The sequence below is a fragment of the Trachemys scripta genome, chromosome 17 (genome assembly GCF_013100865.1).
Source record: "Trachemys scripta elegans isolate TJP31775 chromosome 17, CAS_Tse_1.0, whole genome shotgun sequence".
In the NCBI taxonomy this organism is placed as follows: domain Eukaryota; kingdom Metazoa; phylum Chordata; order Testudines; family Emydidae; genus Trachemys; species Trachemys scripta.
The window spans coordinates 18,785,256-18,813,189 of record NC_048314.1 but is presented as its reverse complement, the minus strand read 5'-3'; the positions used below and the strand labels follow the sequence as shown (position 1 = coordinate 18,813,189).

General features: G+C 45.0%; 1 protein-coding gene across 2 annotated transcripts in view; it reads right to left on the bottom strand.

Moving 5' to 3' along the window:
• COL5A1 (collagen type V alpha 1 chain) overlaps positions 1 to 27,679 on the bottom strand; it is a 249,877-nt gene extending 222,198 nt beyond the window's left edge. The window contains exon 1 of one of the 2 annotated variants that reach the window (XM_034752172.1): positions 26,988 to 27,679. In XM_034752172.1, the coding sequence (XP_034608063.1) occupies positions 26,988 to 27,081 (94 nt within the window). In that variant the 5' untranslated portion in view covers positions 27,082 to 27,679. The remainder of the gene's footprint in view (positions 1 to 26,987) is intronic. The other variant, XM_034752171.1, reaches the window with a different exon arrangement.
• Positions 27,680 to 27,934: the final 255 nt, after the last annotated feature.

Here is a 27,934-nt window from a genome sequence, read left to right as displayed (position 1 = left end):
AAGTGACGTGACTCCCAGTCCCCTGCCTTGCCATTAGAACATATTGCTTTAAAATACAAATGACTTTCTCCCCATTAATCAGTTATAATTGCTACCAATGTATCTTAATTAAGCATTCACATGGTAAGCTTAAATTTTACCAGTTACTTCTGATCAGTCCCAAATCTATACTAAAAAATTTATATTTAACCTGCCTCAACTCACCAGTCATTCAGCAAACAACTCACCGAGGTACTGATGTGTCAGTCATATTCCTGATCAATAGGTGACTAACACACTCTATTGCTCTTTTAACAGTTTTTAACAAGACCCCCGGCTGCTTCAAACACACCAGGTCATCGAGCAGGAATCTGCTGGCACGCATTGTCTATAAAGAGCAGCTCTTGGACACCAAAGGCAACGCATACGGCCCAACCACTCCAGCTGTGCGGCACTGTACAGCCAAGATTAATTCCCACATGCATGCAGACCTGGATGTGCATGTTTTGTTTGTTTCCAGTCTCTACGTCCACAGTATCTCAGGAGATCCACACCCCCTTTTCACAGGGATGCGGCATGGGACTGTTTTTGAGCATTGCAATTTTTAACCCATCTTCTGCATCCTGCTCCTATTGTTATCATTTCACCTGACTTGGGAGGAGCGTCCTCTCTGCAGGAAAATTGCTACCCCAGTGAAATGGGCCACGTTAGGGCCTTACAGAGCCCATGAACTTTGTAGCTACCCCTGACCTAATGGGTTCACAACACAGGGGAGCCTGCCACTGGCAGAATCTCCTTTCTTCTGGCACTTACTTATCCTGGCGAGATTGCAGTTCACTTTACATCAGGAAGGAGATTGTTATGCAATTTACCCAAAGGGCTTGGGGAGAACAGAATAAAGAGCTTTCTTTCCCCCACCCTCACACACAGAAAGTAACAAGCAAAAGGACAGCTAGCCAGAAGGAGAGTGGGACAGAAAGGAGAGCTGATCACAAAGGAGAGCTGATCACAGCTAGCCAGAGGAGAGTGGGACAGAAAACAGCTTTGTATACAAATCAAGAGAACATGCATCAAGAGCACAGTAAGGAAGACCTAATTCTCTTTGCAGGATAACCTCAGTGTGATTATTAGAATAACTGATCCCTACATATCACAGCTGTAACCATGAACATGGCTATGAATTTATAATAGCAGCCCGCAGTCTACAAAGAAGTTAAAGTAAGCAGCGGGGAGGAGGAGAGGGCAATGTTGGCAAGGGATGAAACTGAATCCAGAGAAAGAAATGATGGAAATATTTCGGCTGCCAGGGCAAGAGATGGTATGAATAGGAGCTAAGGACAATAAAGGCAGTCAGGTGATTTGGGGATGCTGCGGCCAGGGCCGGCTCCAGGCACCAGCTTAACAAGCAGGTGCTTGGGGTGGCCAAGGGAGGGGGCGGCACCTGCGGCAATTCAGGGGTGGCAGATCCCTCACTCCCTCTAGGAGCGAAGGACCTGCCACTGAACTGCCGCCGCCGATCGCGGCTTTTTTTTTTGCTTGGGGCGGCAGAAATGCTGGAGCCGGCCCTGGCTGCGCCACTCTAGACATCTACAGTAGGTGGTCTAACCAGATCCAGAAATGTTTTTTCACAAGTAAGACTGTTTTTGTAAGAAGGCCAGATCTTTGAGCATTAGGAGGAGGGAGATTTTGACTAATGGGATATTGACTAGGTGGGAAGCAGCTTGGCTGATAGAAGACCACCATGGGCCAGATCCTCAACTCGTGTCTATCCGTATAGCGCAGCTGAAATCAATTAAACTACTGCACCCTCAGCAAGTTCACGGATGACACTAAGCTGGGGGGAGAGGTAGATACACTGGAGGGTAGGGATAGGGTCCAGAGTGATCAAAACAAATTAGAGGATTGGGCTAAAAGAAATCTGATGAGGTTTAACAAGGACAAGTGCAGAGTCCTGCACTTAGGACGGAAGAATCCCATGCACTGTTACAGGCTGGGGACCGACTGGCTAAGCAGCAGTTCTGCAGAAAAGGACCTGGGGATTACAGTGGATGAGAAGCTGGATATGAGTCAATGGTGTGCCTTGTTGCCAAAAAGTGGGGTGTTGGTTTCTTCCATTTAATTTCCCCTACACTTTCAATCCTTGCTTACATAATGGGGGGCAGTAGGAGCACTGAATGTTAATGCGCGACGCATAGTGGGGGAACTCGGATGGCAGCCTTGCCCCCTTCTCCTACCGTTTAGCTGGAATATGTTCCCTGCCCAACTTCACTTCCTTTTGGCTTCCCCCGCCTTCCAGTGGATCACTTTAGCAGTACAGCAGCTGACTTGAGCTTGTAGGGATTCCACCATCCATGACACCAAAAAGACTCAGGGGGGAGGGGGCTAGCTCAGTGGTTTGAGCATTGGCCTGTTAAACCCAGGGTTGGGAGTTCAATCCTTGAGGGGGCCACTTAGGGATCTGGGGCAAAATCAGTACTTGGCCCTGCTAGTGAAGGCAGGGGGCTGGACTCGATGACCTTTCAAGGTCCCTTCCAGTTCTAGGGGATAGGACAAGATAAGAAAACACAGGGCTACAGCTAAGCCTGGTGCTTAGAGAGCTTTCACAGACCTGAAGACCTTCATAAGGTTAGTTGGGATGGTCTCATGAACAGCCAGTTGGTGACCAAGCCAAGCACTGGAGGGTTTATTTGCCTTTTTATCCCCCCCACCCCTTGCTCGTTTTTAATAGCAGTGTATATAATGCTTCTTCAGTAGAAAATCCTGTTTGTAGTTTCCTCCTCAGCGTTACAGTGTGGGAAAGGGGTGAGGTTTGCCCGGCCATGGCACAGACACAAAGTTTTACTCTCCAAATCTATGATGTGCCAAGATCTTCTTGACCACGACAAAGCCAAGATCTAGACATTTACACTTATACTAAGCTCCCAAGTTGCTCTATTAGAGCTTTCTCTCCTAGAGTACCTCAACTGAAATCAACAAGACGATCCTGACTGAAATCAATGAGACATTTGGGTGTGGCCAGTCGTAACTGCCTCTTGCTGACCATGCAGCTCCTTAAATGATTGAGTTCAAAATCTGAGCGAGACCATTCGCCACATTCCAGCAGGAGTTGAATTAAACGACCACCATCCTCTCTCCCAGCCAAACCACAACAGGTAAAATCCTGGGCCCCTGAAGCCAATGGCCAAGCTCCTATTGACTTCAATGGGGTCAGGATTTCACCTGGAAGGTCTGAGTATCACTGCCGCTTAATAATGGGCAGCGTTTCTCTTTAGAGTACATTTTGCTGAGTTCCCTCAGCAAACACAGCCCTTGTTTGCTCACGCTCTCAGAGCAGATACTCCACTGCCTTGCACCACTGAGTGGAATTCCATGTACTCCAGCAGATCTACTCCAGCTCTAGACTAGTGTAACTCAGAGGAGAATCACTCAGCTAATTCCATGAAAATCCAGCAGCAGTTAATTTCACTGACTTTAGCTTTTAAGAAGTGGAGGCAGAAACACAATTGCATAAACTTGAGAAATGGACACAAACATTTCACACCATTCATGTGTGTATGCATGGGGTGTGGGGGGGTGTTGCTTTTGCATAGCTCGGTCTATTCAAATAATTACGATACTCTGGGTACCACTCCATCATGTAAGTGAGGGAAGCAGAGTTGAGCATTGGAGTTGTGGGAAAAGCCGTATGAAGTCAGACAAGCATTGGGAAACTGGAGACAAGAGAAAGTGAGAGGAGTTTTCAGCATGTTTTAGTGAGATCGATTTATATACAAAGTTCACTCATGTCTGCTGGTTTCACCATCGCTTAAACCATCTATCTGTGGATTACCCTACACTGGAGTATATACAGTAGCTTATGGGTGCTGTTGAATCCAGGGTCATTTAATACGCCAGATGGAGAGCAGCTCGTCTCAGCCGCAAGAAAATGCATTTTATTACTATAAACGTGTAAAGGGGTCACGGACAGTATGTCTCTTCTTCCTTTTAACAGACCTCTTTTTAAAAGCAGCTGCTGAGATCTCCTTTCTTTTATTTTCATTTAAGAAAGACAAATTCTGAGCAAGAAAACTGTCCACAGCAGTAGCATGATAGGAATCACAATCTGCTCGAGACTGGCAGATTCCCTTCCTTCTCCAAACCACGCACATTCGCGTCTCAGCTCTTGCTGTCCATGTCAGTCCAAACCAATCAAGATAAACATGTAGCCATTTTGTGGATTGTTCTAAGGTTAGGTCCACACTACCCGTCTGATTCGGCGGGTAGAGATCGATCTTCTGGGATCGATTTATCGTGTCTCATCTGGACGCGATAAATCAATCCCAGAAGCGCTCCCCCGTCGACTGCGGAACTCCTGCTCGCCAAGAGGAGGAAGCGCTGTCGATGGGGGAGCTTGCCTGCACCCCGTGGACCCGCAGTAAGTAAACTTAGTTCGATCTAGGAAACGTCAACTTCAGTTACGCTATTCTCGTAGCTGAAGTTGCGTTTCCTAGATCGATCCCCACCCCAGTGTAGGCCAAGCCTTAGTCTCTACCCAGATGACAGCGCAGATAAAATAACGATTACAAAACCGAGTACAAGGGCCAATTTTGCGACTCTGCAAAATGCAATGCGGCCTTAAACCAAGCATCAGAGTTAACACAGATCTGTGGCTGCTTTGAATTTCCAGAGTGGTGCAAAACCTCAAGAGCCTAATTTATACATAGATATAACCATTGATTAAACGTACGCAAGATGACCGTCTGCTGCTCCCCCAAGCTTACATGGAACATGTCTTTTCAATTACATCTCTCCTTGCTTTGGGTTTTTGATTTTGTTTTAAAAATACTACTCCATTGCTTTTTCAACCAACATACAAAAAGTAAATCAAAGCATTCAGCTGAAGGGAAAACATTCCTGGGAATGGGAACTCGTCAGGCATAGCAGCCCCAAAACATTTTGCATTAGGCCTTCTGTTGGCAAAAACCTCCTTCCTCCTATGTCCCAGGGGGTGTGGCTCCATGAGCCCATATGTTGGCTAAGAGCAGTGTATCCATTCCAATCACCTTACCTCACCCACACTGGAGAACGTTATACGCTACAAGTCATTTTCGAGAGCAACAATGCCGTGCTGCTATCTTAAAGATGCAAGATGTCTTCAAACCAGTAAACCGCATTCTTTGGCACCGAGGAGGAGTGTGGTTTGCCTGGAAGGGGTTCTTTTACCTCCTGAGTTCCAGGCCTCTTCTTCCTTATTATGTTTTGCTTCATAGCAGAATGTTCCACGTGCCTTCTTTAATCATGTGTCGACTGACATGAAGCAGACATGTGTTACCTGGCTGCATTAATCTCTGTGCTATCGCTGGCTGCTCACTAAAATGGAAAGAATGACTCAGACCAGATCTGTCGCCCTAACAAAAATGGGATGTTTGTCAAACGTCCACAGGCTCCAGCCCTAACCCTGGGAACCCAGCCCCAGCCTTGAAAGCTGGGATTCTCCAGGAAGCCTGAGGGAGTCAGGCACTCAAATCCCACAGAAAGTTAATAGGAGTTAGGCATGTCCACTACTCCGCTGGGTCTGCTGAATATCTGAGCCTAAATCTATGTCCTGCACAAAGGAAAGGTTTCCAAGTGTGGTACACTGACCCCTTTTCCACAAACAGTGGGGACGGGTGATAGAACTAACCTGGTGGTCTGTCAGTAGAACCAGCACAATAAACAGAACATTCTCCTCCTCCTAAATACACACATCCCATTACCACCCACCGCTCAGCCATGACTAAGAGTGATCCACGCAGCCCCTGGGAAAGGGAAGTCAATCAGCACCAGCCCAGGCCTAACAATAGATTAACTGGATGCAGTATCATTCAGCGCTTCATGTCCTAAACTGTTACACTTTGCACAGTTAAACCACTGCCATGTTCCACACAGAGGTGGCTGCAGCAATCCCTGTTCAGAGCCAGAAGAATATGAAAGTGAAATCTTTTAGGATGTGAAGGCCCCTCTAGGGCGGGATGAGGGTGTGCATATATATTGCAAGACAGACCCAGAACTTTGGGATGCTGGAGTCGGATTTATTGTTTTAGGACAGTGGTTCTCAAACTTTTGTACTGGTGACCCCTTTCACACAACAAGCCTCCGAGTGTGACCCCCCCTTATAAATTAAAAACATTTTTTAATATATTTAACACCATTATAAATGCTGGAGGCAAAGCGGGGTTTGGAGTGGAGGCTGACAGCTCGCGACCCCCCATGTAATAACCTTGTGACCCCCTGAGGGGTCCTGACCCCTAGTTTGAGAACCCCTGTTTTAGGACAATAACATCAACAGTTCTGCACCTTTATAAAACCCCATCTCTCAGATCCTTCCCCGGAGTAACACAGACGTTCCAGGACTGCATATTTATTGAATATATTAGAAAAATTAATAATCCAATTTCCTCAGCTGCAGTGAAAAGGACAGACAAAGAGGCCAAAATCCGACCCATTCTCTGTAGCTAGTCTGCAAGAAGAGGACCGGGGTGGGTCAGATTTCAGCCTCAGTGAAATCTGAAGTTGATTTGCCTTCAACTCCATTAAATGTACCACCCCAGTAAACAGCCCTGCTCGGGCAGCCCACTCAAAGCTATTTCTGGGACCTCGTGAATTGTGTTCATTTTAGCACAGCAGCTGTTCTGAATTTGGAATGATTGCCCCCAAGGTAGGGAGGGACTTGGCTGGGCTGGGCAAGGCAGAGGATACAAAGAGCAAAGCTGCAAGAATGCCTTGGCCAGTGGGCAGGGCTGTGTCGGAGCTGAGAGAACATGGAGATCTAGCCCTTTGTTTACAGTGAGCAGGATCTCACGGTCTTTGCAACAGGTTAGCAGACAATTCCAACCCCTTCTTCTTACAGCCAGGTGAAATTTTTCAGATGCATCATTTTTTTCCAGTTTTAAAAAAAAAATGCAGATTCAGGGCAACCAAAATGTTTTGCGAATTCGTGAATTGGCCAAATTGTTTTAGTCGGGGAGGAAAAATCATCAAAAATTGTAGTTAGCCATTTTCAATATGAAACCTTTTGATTTTTCATTTCTCTTTTTAGATTTTTATTTAAAAAAGAGCTTTAAAAACTGAAAACCAAAACAAAATGTTTCATTCGAACCAAATCACACCCGCCACACGCACTTTTTTGGTTCGGCCAACGAACCAAACATCAGTTCTGGGCACAACTCTATTGCTACTATCCAGTATGGTGCCTCCCAGCCCTGATCAGCTGCATTTAGAACGGTCCCGACTCCTGAGTAATGCTTATTATTGGAGCGGGCCAGAAAATGGGGTTATTCTCTCCATGGAAAATTTTTACTTTTGATTTTTAAAAAATGTTGGGTGAAAACAAATGATTTTCAGTTGTTCAGTTTTCCAATAGAAAAAAAATCTAAAATTTTCAAGGAAAGACAACATTTTCTGCAGAACATTTTCATTTATTCAAAGCCACTATTTTCTGTTGGGGACAAAAAGTGTTGATGGAAAATGTCCAACTCTATCTACTGTCACCCGTCCAGGGACAGATCCTGCTAGGTGCTGGTGCTCTCAACTCTCATTGGGACAAGTAGGAGTTGAGCACCTCTGAGGATCAGGCCCTAATTGTGGGAAGTGGCCATGGTTGAAAGAAACTAAAAATCTGGTGTCTTGGGTCTCAAGCAGAATAAAATTTATCTCTAGTCTGATCTCCACCATTTAACATTCTGGGCGGTTATCAGATCTCTCCCAAGGGGACCGAGCTGGTATTTGGTTAGGAGTTTGTTTTATGAGCTCCCTTTCCCCAACTAAGTACAGTCAACAGTCCATGAAATGTATTACAACTGTCCCCACCTAACCCCCTCCAACCATGACATGCACCATGACTAGGCTGTGAATGGTCTTGAGTGAGCCGGTGTTGCCAACTTTCATCTGAGCGAGGGTAGCACTGGCTTGTGTGTGCTGTCTCCAGCCTGTACATCTATTGGGCTGTAGGAAAAGTAGCTGAGAGTGAGAAAAGCTTCTGAAGACAAGCGGGCCACTGCAATCTCTCTCTAAAGCAGGATCTAAAAAGCAAGACCTCACTGCACTCAGCTAATGGAGTCCCATCAGCCACATCATGCTATGGCAAGAACTGTCCTGTATAGCCCATACATAAAGGGGAAGACCTGTCCTGTAGACCAAAAGGCCGCAGTTCCATCTGCTGCCACTAACTATCTGCAGCCATACAGCTTTGTGCTGCAATATCATCAGACCTTATCCACTAAGCATGGATGGGCTAGGTTGGTACTCAGGTGAGAGCCTCTCCAACTAACACTTGAGTGAGTGCAGCACACAAGGATGTTGGAGATTCACCAGCTGGGATTCTCCCCTTTTAATCAGGGTTTAAAACACTGACCCCCACATCTCCCCAGGCATAATGACCCTGTATATGCTGGTGCCTTCCCCTTTCCAGGCACTGATGATGAAATGTATGTTCTTCTGCTATTGCGGTTTAGTGAACCCATTTGGATAAAATAAGAACTGACCCAACCTTTCACCTAAACCTAGCTGCACGCATATTTGGAAATGTGAAAACATGGGAAATTCTTGATTCAAAACCATCCTAAGTCAGGGAAGTGAAAGGGTCTCAGTTCTTCCCAGTGAAGGGCAAAATTCATTATTACAACCAGAATTGCTTGGCAACTTTGGTACCTTCCTCTCAGACTGTGCAGGATGGAGTGGTCTCTCTTTTCCACCATACAGGAGACCCCTCCAAGCCAAGGTTGAGGCACATGGGCAAACCTGTGTTCAGAAGCTTCCAATACAGTGACCCACGTCGCCCCTGTTCTGTGCAGAAACAGATAATAGGGGACTTCGCTCTCTGGTAAATAATAAAAATGATCTTGATATCAATAGATAACTTTGGTTTCCTGTTTTTCATTTTCACCCAGCTCAGCATTTTCCGAGGCTGGTAGGGATTGGGCAAAGGTTTATTGAAATACTCCAAGAAAGGTTATTCTCTTAATATTTCCACCTCATCTATAATCTGTTAGTATCAGAAATCTCACGAGAAGGCTTGTTCCACTCCCGTTTTGGAGAGTGAAGCGGTTTGGTTAGGTTTGATGTGCAGAGTTTGAGAGGACTCATGGATCGTCTGAGTTTCTTTATGTGCGCCCACTGAGCTGTTTTTATACAAGTCCCTTGTGAGACAATAGCCACCAGAGTGCAGAATGGAAATCTTTGCCTTGGAAGACTACCCTTTTTCCTGATAGCCTTTTTTTTATTATTATTATTATTATGTAGCACTGGGATCATTGATATTGTCAAATGTGGCTCTTATTGTCTTTTGTTTTGCATTCTGCTGAGAATCAGGACTGGAATTCAAAAAACAGAGCTAGATTTAAGCACCAGGGGCTGTTGGCTCCTCCTTCCAATCCCAGCTCTTGAGGTCAAGAGGGAAGGGTTCCAACTGTTGCAAAAAGACAGATTGTTTTCATTTAAACTCTTAAGAGAGAGACAGAAAAACACAGGACATGATAATATGCTCCTCCTGCTGCCTACCAACCCTGGGGAGGGAACATTTCAAGGAGTTTTCCTATATAAATTGACTAGATTGCTATCGTTTTGGCACACAACAAGAAGAAATGCCATTTCCGCCTGCCCCCATGTCATTTCTGATTGAGAGCGACGCGGATCCTAAGTGACCTGACTGCCCTTAACAAAAACAAAACCTCTAGGAAGATAACATGGGCATCATTAAGAACAGCATCTGCGGTTCCACTTCCATAGGATATGGGTATCATTCCTTATGCTCCAGGCAACAAACTGATCAACAAACGGAGACACGGTGCTGACCACAGTCATAGAATAGGGGTCACACTAGGTGGACCAGTGGTCTGATCCCACATGGCAACTGCTGTGATGTTTCTGTTCCAGCTAGGTTCTCTTATGCTGAGCTCCACACAGCAGCATCCAAGTACCTTTCCTCCACATGTGTCGTCCCACTGTATAGTATAATATGGACAGGCGCTACGCAATTCCTCTTCAACTTCACTGCTAATGCACGTCTCTTTCCACCAACCGAAAGCAGTAGGGAGGGGAACCCCCTTGTTGCTAAGCACATCCTGAAGAATGTGTGTCTGAAAACCCGTACATCCCAGGAGCTGTGGCGAAAGCGACAACAGAGCTCATAGTACGGTGTAAGGAGCGTATCTGCAAAATGGGCCCTGTTCCCTCTAATGTGTGAGCCAAATCAATCTTATATCCTTAGGACTTGGTTCACCACTGTATTACAGGAGGTCAGGCTAGATAGCTGGTGGTCCCTTCTGGCCTTAAACTCTATGGCTCTACTCCACTCTTGGCTGGTAACTTCATTATCTTCACTGAAGACGGAGGTCAGGTTCAGAGCCTTCTGGAGTCGGATAGATCTGGTGTTCCAATTTAGGACCACCTCTGATCAAAACTGTGCTGGATAATGAAATGGGCTATTGGGAACAATCCAGCACTAGGCAGATAAGACAGATGGGTCTTTTTGAGAACTAGTTGAAAATTTTCCATCAACACTCTTTTTTGATGGGGGGAGGAGAAATCAGGTTTTTAATTAAATAAAATTTATGTCAAAAGGTATCAAAATTTTGATTTTTTGTTGTTGTTGTTATTACTGAAAAATGAAATAGTTCTGGTTTTGGCTACAACTGTTCAGTATTCAAATCTCCACCAAAAACAATAAATCAAAATCTTCCATGGAAAAATTGAGATTTTTTTTTCTCCCTGCAGAAAATGTTGACAAAAATGAAAAAAAAAATGTATATCCTGACCACTTCTAGCCTTTCCCCTTTCCTGCTCCTATGATTTTATGGGAGTCACCTTTTCAGAGTCCATCACTAATGGATCTGAACACGCAGATATGACATAAGTTATATAAGCCAGTGGGCATGAGTCTCTCTTCCACGTTGCCCTGCTGGGTCAACTGCACTGAGACACAAGGAGGAACAGCCATATAGCCCCTGCACCTCCCTCCTTGACAGTGAAAGCAATTAATCAGATGCCGGAGACCCCAGGGAGCATGGCCTCAGCCACATGAAAAGGGAACTTTGCTGGTACAAGAGGTGCCTGTGATTTAAAGCCACACTAGTCCCATAAGAAGAAATTGTGAAAAACATCTGGACTGGGATTCCGTTAGCTGGCATCATGGGCCCCTGCGACTGCTTTAATAAAGTCACCTCAGCAACATCAATTAAAGGAAAACCCCGGCCAGGTCTCCACCCCATCCCTCCAGACACTTGGCACTCGCCCATCCACAACTCGCTAATCCCCTTTAATCAGACGCTACGCAGCTAGGGACATTTCTCTGTTCAGTGCACTGAACACGTGGTTAAACCATTTGCCCTGGGCGTGCAAAATGAAGCTTTCGGGCAGGAAATTAAAAAACTTAATTTACAACAGGGCATTTAATCCAGAGCCAGGGTAGGGGATGGGGGTGAGCAGCGGGCGGCGGACACATGAATCAGTGCTGCTGACTCATCTGTGTTGCCAAAAGTCTTCCTCCCTCATTTAAGGCCTAGCATGCCATAACTCTCAGGCCTTTCCTACGACCCAGGCATGCTAGGACCCTCCTGAGGGCAGGAACCTCTGCGGATTAATCTTTTGTGGCCCTGCCAATATTTAATTGGCTATGACGTCAGCCCAGCATGGGATCCTCCTGATCTGACCTGCTCTGCCCACCTGTCTTCCTGGTATCTCAGGAAGAAGATGCATATCTTAGGAACACCTCTGATCAACACTGTGCAGGGAAAAGGACATGAGATGGGTTATCGGGAACAACCCTGCACTGGGCAGAGAAGACAGATGGGCCTTTCTAAGGGCTGGTTGAAAATTTCCAATCAACACTGTTTTTCAATGGGGGGAAAATCAGGGGATGATGGGGGAGTGAGGCTTTTATCCCCACAATCCTGAAAGGCCAGGATAACGTAGCCATCTACAAACAAACCTGTTGTGAAGTCAGAGAGAGAAACAAGGTGGGTGAGATAACATCGTTCATTGGACCAACTTCTGTTGGCAGAGAAGACAAAGACAAGCTTTCATGCTATACAGAGTTCTTCTGGGGGGCGAGGGGTTGGTGGGGGGAACAAGGGGCAAGAGAGGGCTCATTAATGCTTTGCTGTTATGTTTTAATGTTTTGCACAGAGGCAATGGCCCAAACACCTTTGAAACGGTAGCCTCTACTTGCCGCTTGTGCTCTTCCCTAGATCTAGCACTATCCTCGTTTAAAGCCAGGGAGATCAAGGCGGCTACATCAGCAGACTTCCCATCTCAGACCCTTGCTAACCTCGTGTCAATTGGGGCAGCTCCCCTGAAGTCAGCTGAACAACGTTGCTTGCTCCCAGCTGAGAATCCCACCTCATAAATCACTTTTTCTATTCCTCCCGCAGAGCCCTCCACTTGTATTCACAGTGACTCATCACCCAGGGCTCTTCTATTCACCTGTAACAGTGCGGGTTACAAAAAGAGGCATACATATGATGGATGCATTATGCACCTGGAGGGTTGTAATTCTAAAACGAAGCATGTGGTGGACACGTTAGTATTCCATCACTGAACACCTTGGGGATGGGTCCACACGGACCCACATCTGCATGCTCAAACTCACTGCTTCCCATCCAGAGTCTGACGGGTGCAGCTGCCTGGATCTGTCTTGCATCCCCTCCTGCCAGAATCCCTGCATAAGATGCACATTGCAGTGCATCCTAGGAGTTACAGGGAAGCTCTGGCTGCCTGGAATTCTTACCGGAGTATCGTCTTTAAAAACAAAACACAACAGTAAGCCGCTCTGCAAGGCTCCACTACGCAGCTCGGCCAAAGGACTGTACGTACACACTCAAATAAGAGCAGCTCCTGCCGACACGTAAATGAAACTCTAAATCAATCGCTGGCAACTGAACTGTAGGACGGTCCCTTCAGCCAAACACTGCAGCAGCTGACCTTGCATTTCTCTCGGTCTCATTTTCTCCCCAGAAACTCAAACCCAGCTTTCTCCAGCGTCGCGGGAACCTCGCGTGCTACTCCCTGGGAGCCCTAACCACACCCTGCAGGAAAGGTGAGGGCAGAGATCGCTGCGGAGAGACCGTGTCGCTTCCAGGCTGAGCCAGGAAAGGAACTTTACGGCTTTGGTTACCCTGAGAATGTTCTCATCGCCCCCTCTGGCTGCAAATGTAGTGCTCATCCCAGGCATGCAGTTCAGGGTCAGGAGATCTAAATAGAGTCTTGTGGCCAGATTGTCAAGAAGGCTCGGCCCCCTGCTGCTCCCACTGAGAACGATGGAGAATCCCGCCCCTGACATTCAGAACAACGGTTGCTACTGAGCACTTTGACATGATTCGGTTTTCAAGTGAGGTGTGAAATCCTGATTCTACTGAAGTCAAGGGCCAAACTCCCATCGACTTCAGTGGGGCCAGGAGTTCACCCTTAGATTGTAAACTTTTGGGGGGCAGGGACTTTTTGTTCCATGGTTGTACCACACCCACTACAGTGAGCTGAGGCTTCTAGGTCCTACTGCAACATAATACATGGGAGCTGCGCTCTTTCAGACAAATCAGGGCTATCGCCAGGTGCATGGATACATTCCTACTGCCGTCTACATTACCAAAGAGTAGATAGAAACGAAGCAAAATGCCTTGGCATCATTTTCCCAACCTTCTTATACTGGTAAAAATAGCTGGATGTTACTAACTAAAAACTGCCTAAAAGACATACTGGGATCATCTTTCCTTGCCTTCTTTTCCTGGCTTATAGCTGTCTAGTTTTATAATATTCCCACTGGGCTTTCCATGCTAGGATGTTTCAGTATCCAGTACCCCAATTTCCATTTGCAACACATGCATGTACTCTAGCTTGCTGAGGTTATTTTTTTTTCCCCCCAGCAAGCTGAGGTATCTACCGTGCTGTTCAGGAAATCCTCTACCTGTTTTCAATTATTTGGTGATATTTAGTGGTTCAAATAGTGCCTTTTCTCTAACAGCACAACGCCCCATGCTCTCCTATTGTTTACACCAGAAGCACAGAGAAAAGCTGTAAAATGACATGGACAACTCAAAGAAGTCACAACGTGTACCGCAGAGACAGGTTCTGTTAACAGAAGAGCATGCTATGTCTTTGTTCCTACAACAAAGGAACAACCTTCAACCTCTTCAAATATAACCAGCAACTTAACCCGGGGGGTTGGGGATGAGAAAAAAAAGTTTTATATTTCACTATTTTTAAAAAGATATAATCTATGAATTGGTGACATAAAATAGAAGGCCTGGGATCGTCTAGTCTGGCCTGCTGGATAAGTGTCATAATTTTCACTCCTACAGCCAGGATTCTCCTGGGGTTTGAATTTCTAGCACTGCCCACATGAGTCATACCAATAGGCCATAAATAGGCCAATTCAGTGCTCAGTATTATTATTTGTATTATCTCAGCGCCTACAAGCCCCTCCCCCAGAAATCAGGGCCTTCTTGTAGTAGGCACTGGACGGCCAAAAAATGGCAGATTCTCAGCTGGCTGTAAATTTGCCATAGTTCCTCTGAGGTCAATGAAGATTTTGACAATTTACACCAGTCGAGGATCTGTCCCAGAGTAAGATGGTCCCTGCCCTAAACAGTTTCTGGCTCAAATAGACAAGACAAAGGGCGAGAGAGGGAGAAGTATTATACCCATTTTAAAGATGGGGAACTGAGGCACAGAGAAATTAAGTGACTTTAGTCTATGTCATATGGAAGTCTAGGACAGAGCTGAGAAATGAACTCTCCTGAGTCTCATTTCAATGCCTTCACCCTCAGACCATCCTTTCTCCATCCAGTTTACTGCCTAAACTACTAGGAAAACTCCAGCATGGTAAATATATAAATACTATGGTAGATTTGTGTTTCATAAAACTAAATCTTTAGAAAACCTGATCCAAGAGGAAAGGTTAAAAAAACTGGGTAGGTTTAGTCTTGAGAAAAGAAGACTGAGAGGAGGACCTAGTGATAGTCTTCAAACATGTTAAGGGCTGTTCTAATGAGGACGGTGATCAATTGTTCTCTGTGTCCACAGAAGGTAGGACAAGAAGTGATGGTCTTCATCTGCAGAACTCAGTAATAGGCTTCCAAGGGAGGTTCTGGACACTCCATCATTGGAGGTTTTTAAGAACAGATTGGACACACATCTGTCAGGGATAGTCTAGGTTTACTTGGTTCCACCTCAGTGCAGGGGGCTCAGCTTGGTGATTTCTCCAGGTCCCTACATGTCTCTGATTCTATGATCTTTGAGAAGCCTGAAGACTCCCAAGCAGTGTTAGGAGCTTCTTGCTTCTAAAAGAAAAAAAAACAGAAAAACTGCACAATGGGCATTTTTTAGTTTAGTTTTTTATTTCTTGCTCCAATGAGGTTCCAGACATGTCCACAGGAAAACCACGACATCATTTTAACTGCGCGTTCAGTGATCAGCTCTGTTTCAAGGACCTGAAACTGACGAACAATAACCAAGTGGCTGATTACAGCATGCTGCCAACCTCAATGTTTTCCATATATCATCTTTGTATTTTAACGAGTTTTTCCATCCATTTCTCTTTTTTTTTTTGTCGTCCTCGCCTGCCGCTTTCGCTCGCTCTTCCCACATGTGTCTTTTTTCTTTTTTCATACAAAGGTCTCTATTGACAGTTAAAAAAAAAAAAGCCAGCTTGCAGACTCAGCACATAGCTGAGTGAATTTGACTCCAGTAAGAATCAAAGCTTTGCTATAGAATGAGGCAATTGGAGGATGCAGTCCCCAAGAAGCTCTCGGCAGCAAGCTGAGGTTACAAGATGAGGGAGAGGGTTAAGGCTCTGCATGGAAAAATGCAACTACCAAATAACTGAAGCTGAACTGAGCAGGACCCAGGTGATGCGGGTGAGCAGAAGAAAGGACTTTGAAGCGTTTGCAGCAGTCTCCTTTGGTTGAAGGCACATACCCAATGTAGTCCATAGGTTAGGAGGACTCCTACATCCCTTGCTGATGCTAAGCTCTCACGGAGCAGCACACCACCTTCTACCACCTCCGGTTGCCTCGGACACTCCATCCCTGCCTCGTGGACGATGACCTGGCTCTATTATTCACATTTTTGTCACCTCTTGTCTGGACAACAGCAATACAATAGACCTGAGCACGAACTCTCCAGCTCTTAGGAAACTCCAGCTAGTACACAACACTGCAGTGCATCTCCTCAGCAGCATGGGAGATGGCACACACATCACACCCATCCTCTGCTCTCTGTGCGGTTCCCTGCAGAATACCGAGGCAAGTCCGAGGGCTCATCCTTCTCTTCAAGGTGCTCAGTGACCTGGGCCCAGCATCTCTAAAAGGGCCTAAAGCTCAGAGATGAGGACTATGGATGACAACTCCGCTCCTCTGGCACAATGGAGCTTCCAACCATCAGGATAAAGCTCATCTGTGCAGGAGACGGAGCTTTCTCGAGGGCCAGTCCCAGACTATGGAACAAATTCCCACAGGACCTGAGGACCATCCCAATCTCACCACCTTCTGCTCCCAGGGCCAACTACACTTCTCTGACCAGTCTCCTCTCATGTAAAGCACAGAGCAGCATGGATATCTAAAAATAACAAATCCACCCAAAACAAAACCCTACCCAATCACAACTCTCCTCTGCATACACAATTCTCCCCCTGCGGAGAGGGGGAGAGAGAGAACAAACCACTTGTGGCGGACGTTCGTCACATAGCTTAATGCCCAACTGGAAGGTGCTCAGATACCAGTGATCAGAGTGGGATAAGAACTGCATTGGTTTATTCATTGTAGTTCTGGGCATTTTTCTCTCTCGCCTAAAAGCACCATGCTGAATCCTAGCCAAGACTTCTAAGTCACTACAGCAGCTAACGGATCAATCCTGCAATGCCTGGAAACACTGGGCACTCACTGCTCCAAGTCAAGTAAATGGGAACTGAGGACACTTGGTACCTCCAGAAAGTTGCTCAGCATCTTGTAAGATTGGGTCCTTAAAGCACCCAGGGTCTGATCCAAAGCCTCCTAAAGTTAACGTGAGTTTCTCTGTTAGACTCCAGTGGGCTTTGCATCAGGCCTCAATGCAATCCTAGTTAAAGGCCCGGTCTTGCAAGCTGTTACTCATCTATCTGACCCTGCCATCAGTGGCTGTATTGCTACTGATGCCAGCGTCTGCTGAATCAGATTCTTAGTCCTTGTTTTACCCCCAAAGAAATCCAGAGTGTAATGCCACCCCTCTAGGTGGGTCATCCGCAGGGGGCACCGAACTTGGGACTTCTGGATCTGAATGCAAGAGCCTCTACTGCCTGACCTACAAAACCCAGCTCTCCTCCCCAAGGCTGCAGCAGGCTCATCAATCCCAGAGGGTAACAGAGAGCCACTCCAAGCTGGCGTGGGCTTCGTGAGTAGAAGATTGCAGGGTTGGGCTTTCAGTTTGCACTAGCTCCATTCCTTGTGTTCACGCTAGGACCCCCGCGAGGCACAGAGAATGAGGCGCCTGCATATGTTACAGCAGCAATACTCAGCCCTTGGAATACTCTTCTCGCCTGAAGCCCACTGAGAAACTACGGAAATTCTTGGAGTGCGATGAGCCTCTTTCTCCAGCTCTGCCCCAGCGCGCGGAATTGCCAGTGATATCCTCCTTCTACCAGGTGTGATGTAGGGAGGCTATCAGGAGCACGCTGGAGGAAGAGCTGATAAAGATAAAACAGTCCAGATCTTCCAAAGGCCTTTTCTAGGTCAGAAAACAATCCAGAGTACACATGCCCACTTAGCATATACCCCCAGGCCTGGATACAGAGCCCTACGGATCTTCAGCAGCACTTTTTAACAGCTAAAAGCGTCTCCATCAGTGCCACAAGACCTTCCGCTGGACTTCGGGTGGAATTCACCCCCATGCAGGGAGACAGCAGGGGCCTATGCATCAATACAGTCCCCCCCCAAATGAGGGTTTCAGTGGTACATGGGCCTTGTGAAAGCTCTCTGCACAGGACTGAATGTCACCCATCCTGACTCCAAGGGTTTAGCAAAAGTCCCAACCAAGACTTGAATATCTTCCAACAAGCTCATGAATTAAGACCTTTTAAAGGGCCCGTCTGTGCCGAAAGCTTTCCAAACCACACCCCTCCCCCACACACACACACACACACACATACGCACACCACCAGGACAAAAGACGGTTCAGTGCCTTCCAATTTGCTATTCTTGCCAGTTTTCCAGCTACAGCCTAGATGGGTTACGTTGGAGAGAAATTGCTATCTAAAAAAATAAAAATAAAAAGCCGTAGTAATTCAAGCAGCTCAAAGGGCAACAGCGGCTCTGACCCTGGGACTCAGCGAAATAGTAAGGAATTTGAAAGCGCTGTCATTTATGTTCAACGAGCACAGCTTTGAATGAAACAAAGGGAAAAAGAGATCCCTCTTTATTATATGGGAGCGTCCCTAGGGACTCCCTCAACAGCAGGTCAACTGATCACAATGAGCCAATGAGGAAATCCTCCTTCAGAGGACCCCAGACACAGTTGGATTCTTTCTGCATGACTCATAGGATGAGTCACTGTCCTTGACTAGCAATGATCATTTCCCTTTTATAAAAAGAGCCATGGGGTGTACATGTGGGATGCGATGCCATAGGGGGAATCCCCTCTAGAATTCTGTCCTGGATTTTGGAACAGCCACAGGATAGACGCCTCCTCACCCCAAGAGACTCCGTCCCAGGTTTTACGCCAAGTGCAGGCCAAGACGGGGCTTTGAGGGTTTCATCCGTGTCCTGTGCTTACTCATGCAGTGCAGCCATGACTGGTAAAGCTCAGATTGCATAGCTCAGTAGTGAGTCCCAGGGCTTTGAATAAAGGCGCTCCTGGGAACACAAGATAGAACAGGGAAGTCCTGGCATCCCAAAAGCTAGAAGAAAACGGTCTTTTTGTAAATGTATACGCTGGGACAAACTTGTGGCTATGCATGTGCACGTGTCTAGTGCATGCACATCAGACACACACCAGGGTTTTCCCCCTTTTTAGGGCTTGTCTACACTTCAAAGACAATTCGGATTAAGGTAGCGTGTGAATTTAAATCACAATAGTTATTCTGGGAGAACGCCATCTGTGGACACTCATATTTCGGAAGAAGAGTGCCTTTTCTGGTTTAGCTTCATCCACTTGGAGTACCTACTCTGGAATAATGCCATATGTAGACAAGCCCTTATTCTCCCTTTGACATGCACAACAACTGGGACAACAAACACAACTGTGCCACGAGGCTATGGTATTCACTCAATGGCTAGGATACCAAATCTAACCTTCAACGCTGCATGCTTGCAGCCCACAGACACCACAAACAGAACTAGAGAGCTGATCACTCTGGATATTTTGCAAAGGAAAATACATCATGGACCCTTTCCTCCTTTAGGAGCCTCCTGCAAACAGATTTATTAAGACAGGCTGACAATCCCTACTCCAAGTTTCCTCCTACACACGGACACATACTCTCTCTCTCTCTCTCTCTCTCTCTCTCACACACACACACACACACACACACACACACACACAGCTAAATCATGGAATTAAAGAGATGCTGCCTAACTTCAGCATTCATTCACCCCATTTGCATCATTCCTCTTCAGTGGGTTTTTTCCACACACACACACACACACACACACACACACACACCCATATACCTGTTTGCACAATGTTTAGCTAGACTATAAGCGCTGGAGTGGAAATCTCGTTCTCCATTCTGATTTCACTTGCACTGGAACAAACTGGCAGTAACTCCCTTGCATCCGAAGAAGTGGGCTGTAGTCCACGAAAGCTTATGCTCTAATAAATTTGTTAGTCTCTAAGGTGCCACAAGTACTCCTGTTCTTTTTGCGGATACAGACTAACACGGCTGCTACTCTGAAACTTGACATCAATGGGGCTACAGCAATGGAAAACCAATGCAAGAGAGATCTGAATCAGGCCCCTTGTCTTCATATTCATCTAAAGTACTTAGCACATTGTTGGCTCACTACAAATAATAATTAATATCTGGAGGAATTAAACATGCCCCCACATCATCCCAAATTAACATTAAACGCCTTAATTTCATTTTTAGTTAAGAGATCTAGTTTATTCCTCCAAGGCGATTCTCAAAACTCTCCCCATGCCTTCCCTTACCTTTGTCCCCATTTTCCTGTTTTAGGTTGTAAAAACTGTTCAGGGCAAGGAATGCGTCTTGTGAATTTATGGGGCCGTACTAATGATTACTACTAACAACCATCCTGTGGGCAAACAAGGCTGTTCAAGTACAAAGCCATCATGTCTGCAACTTGCACCAAACGGAACAAGGATCTCATGTCCCTGGAAGGATGTTTCTCCTGTCTGCAAGGCCCCTAGGTTACGACACTTGTGTTTTTTCCCCTTCCTCTGCCTGGGAGCTCAACACCCAGGGCAGAGCTTGTTTCAGCAGCTGTGTGGTTGGAAAGCTGCCCATCAAAGGACCTCACTGCCCTCGCACTTAAGATCAGTGTCAATCACTGAAGTCAGTGGAGCCACACTATGGTGCATAATGAGAGGAGAGAACTAAGATGTTGGAGGTCGCTGGCCTCTGCCACTTGACGGGTCTCACCCTGGCAATGGACCCCAACCTAGACCACAAAATATTGTCATTGGAGCTGGCTTTCCAGATTTTTGAGATTTTTTTTCACCCCAAAAGATGGTTGCCAGTTTTTTCAACTAGCAGCAATAACATGAATGATAATAGAATCTGCATCACACACCTTCCATTTGTGGGTCACAAAGCACTTCACAAACATCGATTAAGTGTAAGTTTTTAATGGTGAGGGTAATTACCAACTGGCACCATTTTACCAAGGGGCGTGGTGGATTCTGCATCACTGGCAATTTTTAAATCAAGATTCAACGTGTTCCCAAAAGATCTGCTCTAGGAATTATTTGGGGGAAGGTCTCTGGCCTGTTATACAGGAGGTCAGACTAGATGATCACAATGGTCCCTTCTGGCCTGGGGATCTCTGCATTACTGAGCTCCCACATTCCCTCCCACATGGCTTGCAAGGAAGGTAAAAAAAAACATCCCAGCCCTTTTGAAAATGGATAAAATGGAGCACTCAGGGACTACGACTGGGATTTTGAAATTCAATGGGAGACAGATGTCTAAACCTCTTAGGACGCTTTGGAAATCCCAGTTGGGATGACGTGGCCACAGAGCAAATCAACGGCAGACTCGGAAATGGAATCCTGACTCCCAGTCCTATGCCCTGTATGCCCACTCTACCATTCCATCTCTACAGGACACTGTTCTGCCCACTCTCCAATCATGAGCGACATAGGGCACTTGCTGGCATTGTTCTTAAATTATTCCTGCATTTGATACTTGTCTACAGCAGAGTGACCAGATGTTCTGTTTTTAAAGGGACAGTCCCGTTTTTGGGGACTTTTTCTTATATAGGTGCCTATTACCTCCCACCCCCACCCCATGTCCCGTTTTTTCGCAGTTGCTATCTGGTCACCCTAGTCTACAGTATACATGCAAACACATACAATGAATTAAATAACTACAGGGTCCCAGAGTAGTCAATAATGTAGTAAGGAAGAACAATTCCCTTCTTTGCAGGAATCACTGGGTGAAATTCTAAGCCCTGTGTGATGCAGGAGGTCAGAGTAGTTATCCCTGCTGGTCTTAAAAATCTATGGCTGAGATTTTCATAGCCAACGAGGAGATTTAGACACATGGTCCCCCCCCCCCCCCTTGAAATGAATAGGTACGGTGCATTCATATTTCTTAAGTGACTTCGGAAAAATCTCTGCCTAATAATCTATGCACAATCATCATACTGACAGTACAGACAGACAGGTTCATGCTGTCTAAAGACAAATCTGTTAGAAGTGCCAGCAGGTGTCCCATCCAACAGGAAGGAATGCGTATCGTAGGGGAAAAGTGATCTTTTTATTTATTTATTCACTGTTATTACTCAGAGTACCTGAAATCTTAAAACAGACTTGACACTCACAAATATTTACTGATATATTATGCTTTATGGACCAGAACAAACTGAAATCAATAAGAATCTATCCATTGACTTTAATGGAAGCTGGATCAGGCATTCTGAGAACGGATGTTCCTATCACTAACATTAAACTTCTGCTCCAGGAAGTATACTTAAACTTTGGACAAAAATTAAAGTGAGGTGACAGGGGAGAGGGAGAGAGACAGACGTAGGAAATAAATTGCCAAATCTCCTATTTTTAAAAACAGACCAAAGAGCCGTTTCCTGGAAAGTCTGCTCTTATAGATTTATTTCTCAAGTCCAGACAGAAACCTTGGATTATCTAAGCCATGTGTCTATAAACGGGTACTTTCACTAATGCAGAGGTAGTGGAGTAAATATGCCACATCTGTGTATTTTGCTTATTCACATCTGTTTTTATGCCAGTGCCTCCCTCTGAAAAAAAAATTCCAAGAGGCTGTGAGGCTATATGTACTGTTTCTTTGAATCTATAGCCAGAAGACATGCAGCGTGAGGCAGTCTGGAGGCAGGCACTCTACAATGAAGAAGAGAAAGGGACAGCTTAGGGATAATGCTGATTTCCTTATCTTAATAAAGCTCCTTATGAAGTGTTGGAGGAAAGCCTTTAGTTCTGCGATTCCTTACTATTGTCACATGACAAAGGGCTAACTCCACTTTCGTTTATTTACAGGCCTTCAGACTTTACCAGACACACCAAAATCTCCTTTCTTAATATATATTTCAAGATCCACAGGAAAAAAGATGAATCCAGACACAGTAACTACAGTGTGTTACATGGATTGCCAGGGATCGTACAGATGTTTATATGCACCACACAGAGAGAGAAATACCACACACACAACACATCCTATGACATTTCAAGCAGTGGGTTATACCTGGTTAATAAGGCAAGTTTGATTCTGACCAGCCCCAGGATAGAAACGTATTTTATGCCATCTTCAGGACTTTCCAAAAAGCCACATGATTCCTCTACAAAAAGCACTTTTTTGTGGTAGCTGAAAGAACCTCCTTTATCCTCAAAGCTGTTAATCCTCATACCAGTGCCACAAACTGGGAATCTGAGCTCACCTCCATGGCTTCCTTTCTTAGTGCACACACCCACTCTTATCCTTTCATCTCTCACATCTGGATCCCTGGCACATAGCACAAGGGTATGAAAAGTAAGAAAATGGGAACCACATTATCAACTCATGCCAAGACTTTTAACTGACAGATGTCTGCGGCAAACAGACTACCACTATTCTGCGACCTGTCAGAGTAACCAGGAGGCACCGCGCCAATCTAATGATTCGCTTCAATTGCTTTGTGTGTTAAAAAGAAAACCGCTAAGGGAGAGTTTTTATCCCTTTAAACAAGAAGGTTTGGGCCTTTTTCCCATAGTAAGGATTCATATTCCCTTTGCAGTTCCCTTCTGTTGGTCCTAACAGTGCCATTATTTCTGCATGCCCTAGGTGTAAGGGCAAAATACTTTTGTTTATAGGATTAACCTTATTATTAAAGGGCTTTTCATCCAGTAGGAATCAGTGTTGCAGATCTAGGATAATTGTACCCAAAATGACTCATCAGCCTTCAAACCACAAGGAGGAGAAATCAGCTCAAAAGCGTAAAAGATCCAGTACTGACGGCTAAAAGGCCCTGATTAACAGGCCTGCTTGCAGCACAACACCGACAATTCCAAGTACATTTAGTGGAGAAGGAGCAATGCCCTTTCAGCGCTGGTTTGCAGTGCTTTCTCCAATCCCATGTCGAACGTTTATCCCTCGTCATTTAGGGCCAAGGGAAAAATAATGATGCTGGGGCCTAATAACGCCGAATACGGAGTGTGCGCAATTTCCATCGATTTTGTTGGGCGCTGAGGCCACTCGGTAGCTGGCAGAATTGGCCCCTTGGTTATGGCATTGACACTGTATTTCACCCCACGTGCCATTCTAAGTGACAATTGGAAAGAGACCACTATAGGGAATGGGGAGTGGTTTGAGAAGCGTCTGCATCCTGCCTTTGGAATATACACGGTTTCACTGAATAAGGGATGCTAGTCAACTGACTCAGATGCATCCCTGTCAACTTCTGAATGGGGCATGTACTACTGTAGCTTATTAAAAAAAAAAAAAAAAAATTATCCATAAAGTTCTGTTCCAAGGTGGTATAATTCTCCCCCTTCTCAAGAAACAAGTCACAAACAACGAGACCACAATGCACGTTTTCCATTGGACATCAGAACTGTCGCCTGACATCCATTCCAGACTAACAGGGTCATATTTCTCCGGGTTTAGCCACTCCTATCCTTTTCAACTGGAAAAATATTAAACTGTCCTAAGTGGCCAGAGACTAAGAATATTTTCTTAGCTCATTCTAGATCAATGTAAACAGCCAAGGGGAGAAGCAACAGATGGTAACAAAATACTTAATAATTTCCAGCATTTTTATTTCTTTTCAAAGACCATGCTGTGCATTCTTATTACATTTTTCTCCACCACTAAAGGAAATGGCTGTTTCCAAAAATATTCACCCAGAAACCTGATTCACTTTTATGAGGATCTGTAAAAATAAAGAGAGACTCCAACTTTGTCTGTCAGTTAAATTTAATGTGACACCACTTGTAAAAAACCAGGGGTCATTGTGGCTTGGACAGGAATCACTGAGACAGCCCAGCTCATGTCACTTATGGCCTGGCCTCTAGAATAAATCAAGGTCTGCAAATAATTTTCTTTTCCCCCTTGAATAGCAGAGGTGTATTTGCTCCCGAGCAGGACAACGGAGAAGTGAGTTTTCACTTCATTGCATTTTATTTCAGTTTTATTTTAGTCCTTTTAAGAAACTGGGATTAAATAAAAGGGGGAAGAGAACTTAACTGCGGTTGGGGGGAAGTTAACCAGATAAAAGAACATTAGACCTTGCCTTTAAATGACCAAATCTGGCTCCTCCCACATTTGAGTAATCCAATATCATACCAGGAAGCTCACTGGGAACATTCAAGACCTTTCACTTCAGAGAGAGATGCTACTCAGAACAGCAAGATTTCTATACACTGACCGTGATAGATGCATGAAACCACCTAGTCCATAATGAGTTTTAGATGGACATACCTCCACGCTCCTGATCTAAATCTCCCTGAAGCCAATGAGTAGTCTAAAAGCACCCTAAAAGCACTCCAAACAATATAGAGACTGACCGTATGTCTAAGCTGCTAGGACACTACTGAAATACATCCCTGGCTAGTTGCCCTGCAACAGGACTGCAAAAACTTTGTATTCTTTCCATTTAAATTTCTGAAATTGACAAGGATTTAGCAGTCTACAAATGGCAAAAGAAGGTAGTACAATGGCCACTCATGTACCATCCGAGGCGCTGCCTGCTTTAAAAGAGGATGGTCCCAGAAAATATTCTTTCCTCTATCCAAATATGAAGATGGACATCAGATCCAGTCCCTATCCAGCCAAAGACCATTGCTCCAGGTCATAATCCAATAGATTGCAATGCAATAGAACATCTGGGAGTCGCTCTGAGGTGATATTAGTTTTTCCACCACTGAGGTTCTATCTATAGATATTTATCTTTCAGTAAAGAAAATATTTTCTCTCTCACCTAAGAACTTTTTCTTGCAATTTTTGACAAGTTCCTTGCCTCCTTTTTATAAATAAGTCCTCTTGGGTTAGAACGAAGAACCTTGAAATGACAATAGTTGATCATTATTCTGTTATGGTCTGAATCCCCCACAGCTTGTCTTGGTAACACATAATGTGCCAAATAGTGGTTGGGCTTCCAAAAGAACTTATGTAAACTTCAGAATTAAGGCTGAAGCTAAGACAGGCTGTATTAAATGCTTTTGCTAGTCAGTAACATTGGAATCTCAGTTTGACATTAGCTGCCACCCCTTCAGCTGGCCCGAACTGTCCTGCAAAACTCCATCATGGTTCCTATCTCGCCTTTTAAAATCATCAAAGTGGCTTTGCCCCCAAACCTCCTCTTATTCTTCCTCCCACAGTACTAGAAAAGGAAATCTGAAATAAATATTGCTCTTTACTATTCGCAGACCACAAACCTCTGCAGATACCCTTTAGAGCCTCAGTAGAGTTAAACTATTGTAAGTTCAAAGAACTTTCAAGGTAGATCCATCAGTATTCATCTATCCAGCCTATGCATTCCAGAGTTAATAACTGTGAAAGCCAGTATTAAAATTAACCAAAAAAAAAACTTCTCAAAACGTAAGTAACAAAATCAAGTACTCAGTCCTCCTTTTCTATAACGCAAAAAAGGTGACTCCTGGAGCTGTTGTTGTTTTTGTCCCAACTGTTGCATTTTGTAGTTTCTCCTTTACCAAACCCAGCAACAGTAATTGGGGGGGGGGGGGATGCAAAACGGAGTTAACAAAAGTACAGGCAGCATACAACAGAGGGCGTACGCTTTCTAAGTTTCTAAAAGCAAAGTTTGCAAAAGTTTTTTGCACTGAGATCTCTTGCTTTGATCCGGGAGAGAAGAGAACCGATTATTTCTTGACAAACGTTTGCTCTCTTCCAGCAGAAACTATGCAAAGAAGAGACGTTTACAATTAATTCAAAATAGCTGTATAGCGAAACAACAAAAGTCACTAAAAATACATTTTGATTCCTTTTTTTAAGTGTGCCTGGCAAGTGGCAGATCTGTTTTAAGGGGGGAAAAAAGGATTGTGTTTTAAGTTTTTCCCTTTTATGGGCCCCCTGACAAATGGCATTCACAGGACTTAGGCAGCTAAAACATTTTTTTTGGAATGCATTGGGTAAGAAAAGACAAATGTTTTGCAAAGCACAATAGAAAGCAAGCTTTTCTTTTTTGTTACAAGTTTTCTGAAGTCTTCAGTCAGCTCACCCATATATTTGCTCCAGACATAGATGACATGAACATTAGTCAACAGCAATCATGTTTTAACAAGGCTAAGTTAAACAAGGGAGAGAGAAAGCGATTTCTGTAGCCTGAAGGCAAACTATTTATTAAGGACACAAAGAACGCATATAAACAAAAGCGCCTTACCTGCTTTGCTTTGAGAAATTGCATAGAGGAGAAATATTGCTATAGTTTTGGTCCTTATCCAACTTCTTCTTTTCCACCGTGTGTGTGTATCCATGGTCCACAATAAAAGGGGGATCAGCTTGGGGGGATTGAGCAAATGCTCACACAACCTTAGGTCTGGGGTAGAAAAATCAAAGGAAAAGGCTCAGATCCCCCGCCCCCCAGAAGAAGCAACTTTTATAAGGCCATGAACTGGACGTTTGTGTTTGATTGGTATTAACTAGGATGAGGGTCTGAACTTGCTCTGTTACTGTATTTTTGTTTTGGCTTGTCTTGCTTTCTTGGTATAGCAGGTCCTTCTTCGCTTCCCTTCCGTCTCTCCTCCTCCTCTTGGTCTGATTCTTCTCGGGCTCCCCTCTCAAGTGATGTCCCCCTTCCCCTGACTAATCGAGGAGTGGAAACTTTTTTTTCTTCCCTTCTTCTTTTAAAGCAGATGCGAGAGATTGTCAATCGAGATCCAATGCAGCAAATCAGAGTTTAGGAGGCTGCAGGGCTCTGCCCCCTTCCACTGGAGTCCAGGAGAAACGGGGGGTGGGAAGAGGGAAAGAAGTTTTTAAAAGAGAGAGAGAGAAATTGAATGTGTGGCATGGGGCGATATTTCTTCCTCCCTTCCTTTGGCAGCCTTGATTTCTTTCCCCGTCTATCTCCAACCAGATCCGAGAGCTGCACAGGAGGCAGGTCCCAGCGGCAAGTTTGAATGTGCAGCCAAAGACAGGAAATCGAGCTGTTGCAAACAAAGTTGCTGCTGTTTTGGGCTCTTTTGCTAATGGAGCCATTTGAATTCAAGGAGTTTCCAGTCCGAATCTATCAGTGCATTGGAGATGTTGCAGGGTTGCTTTGTTTGTTTTTCAGCCCCAGCACCAGGAGTCCAAAGGACCTACAAGAAGCCTAGAGATTTTTTAATTCCT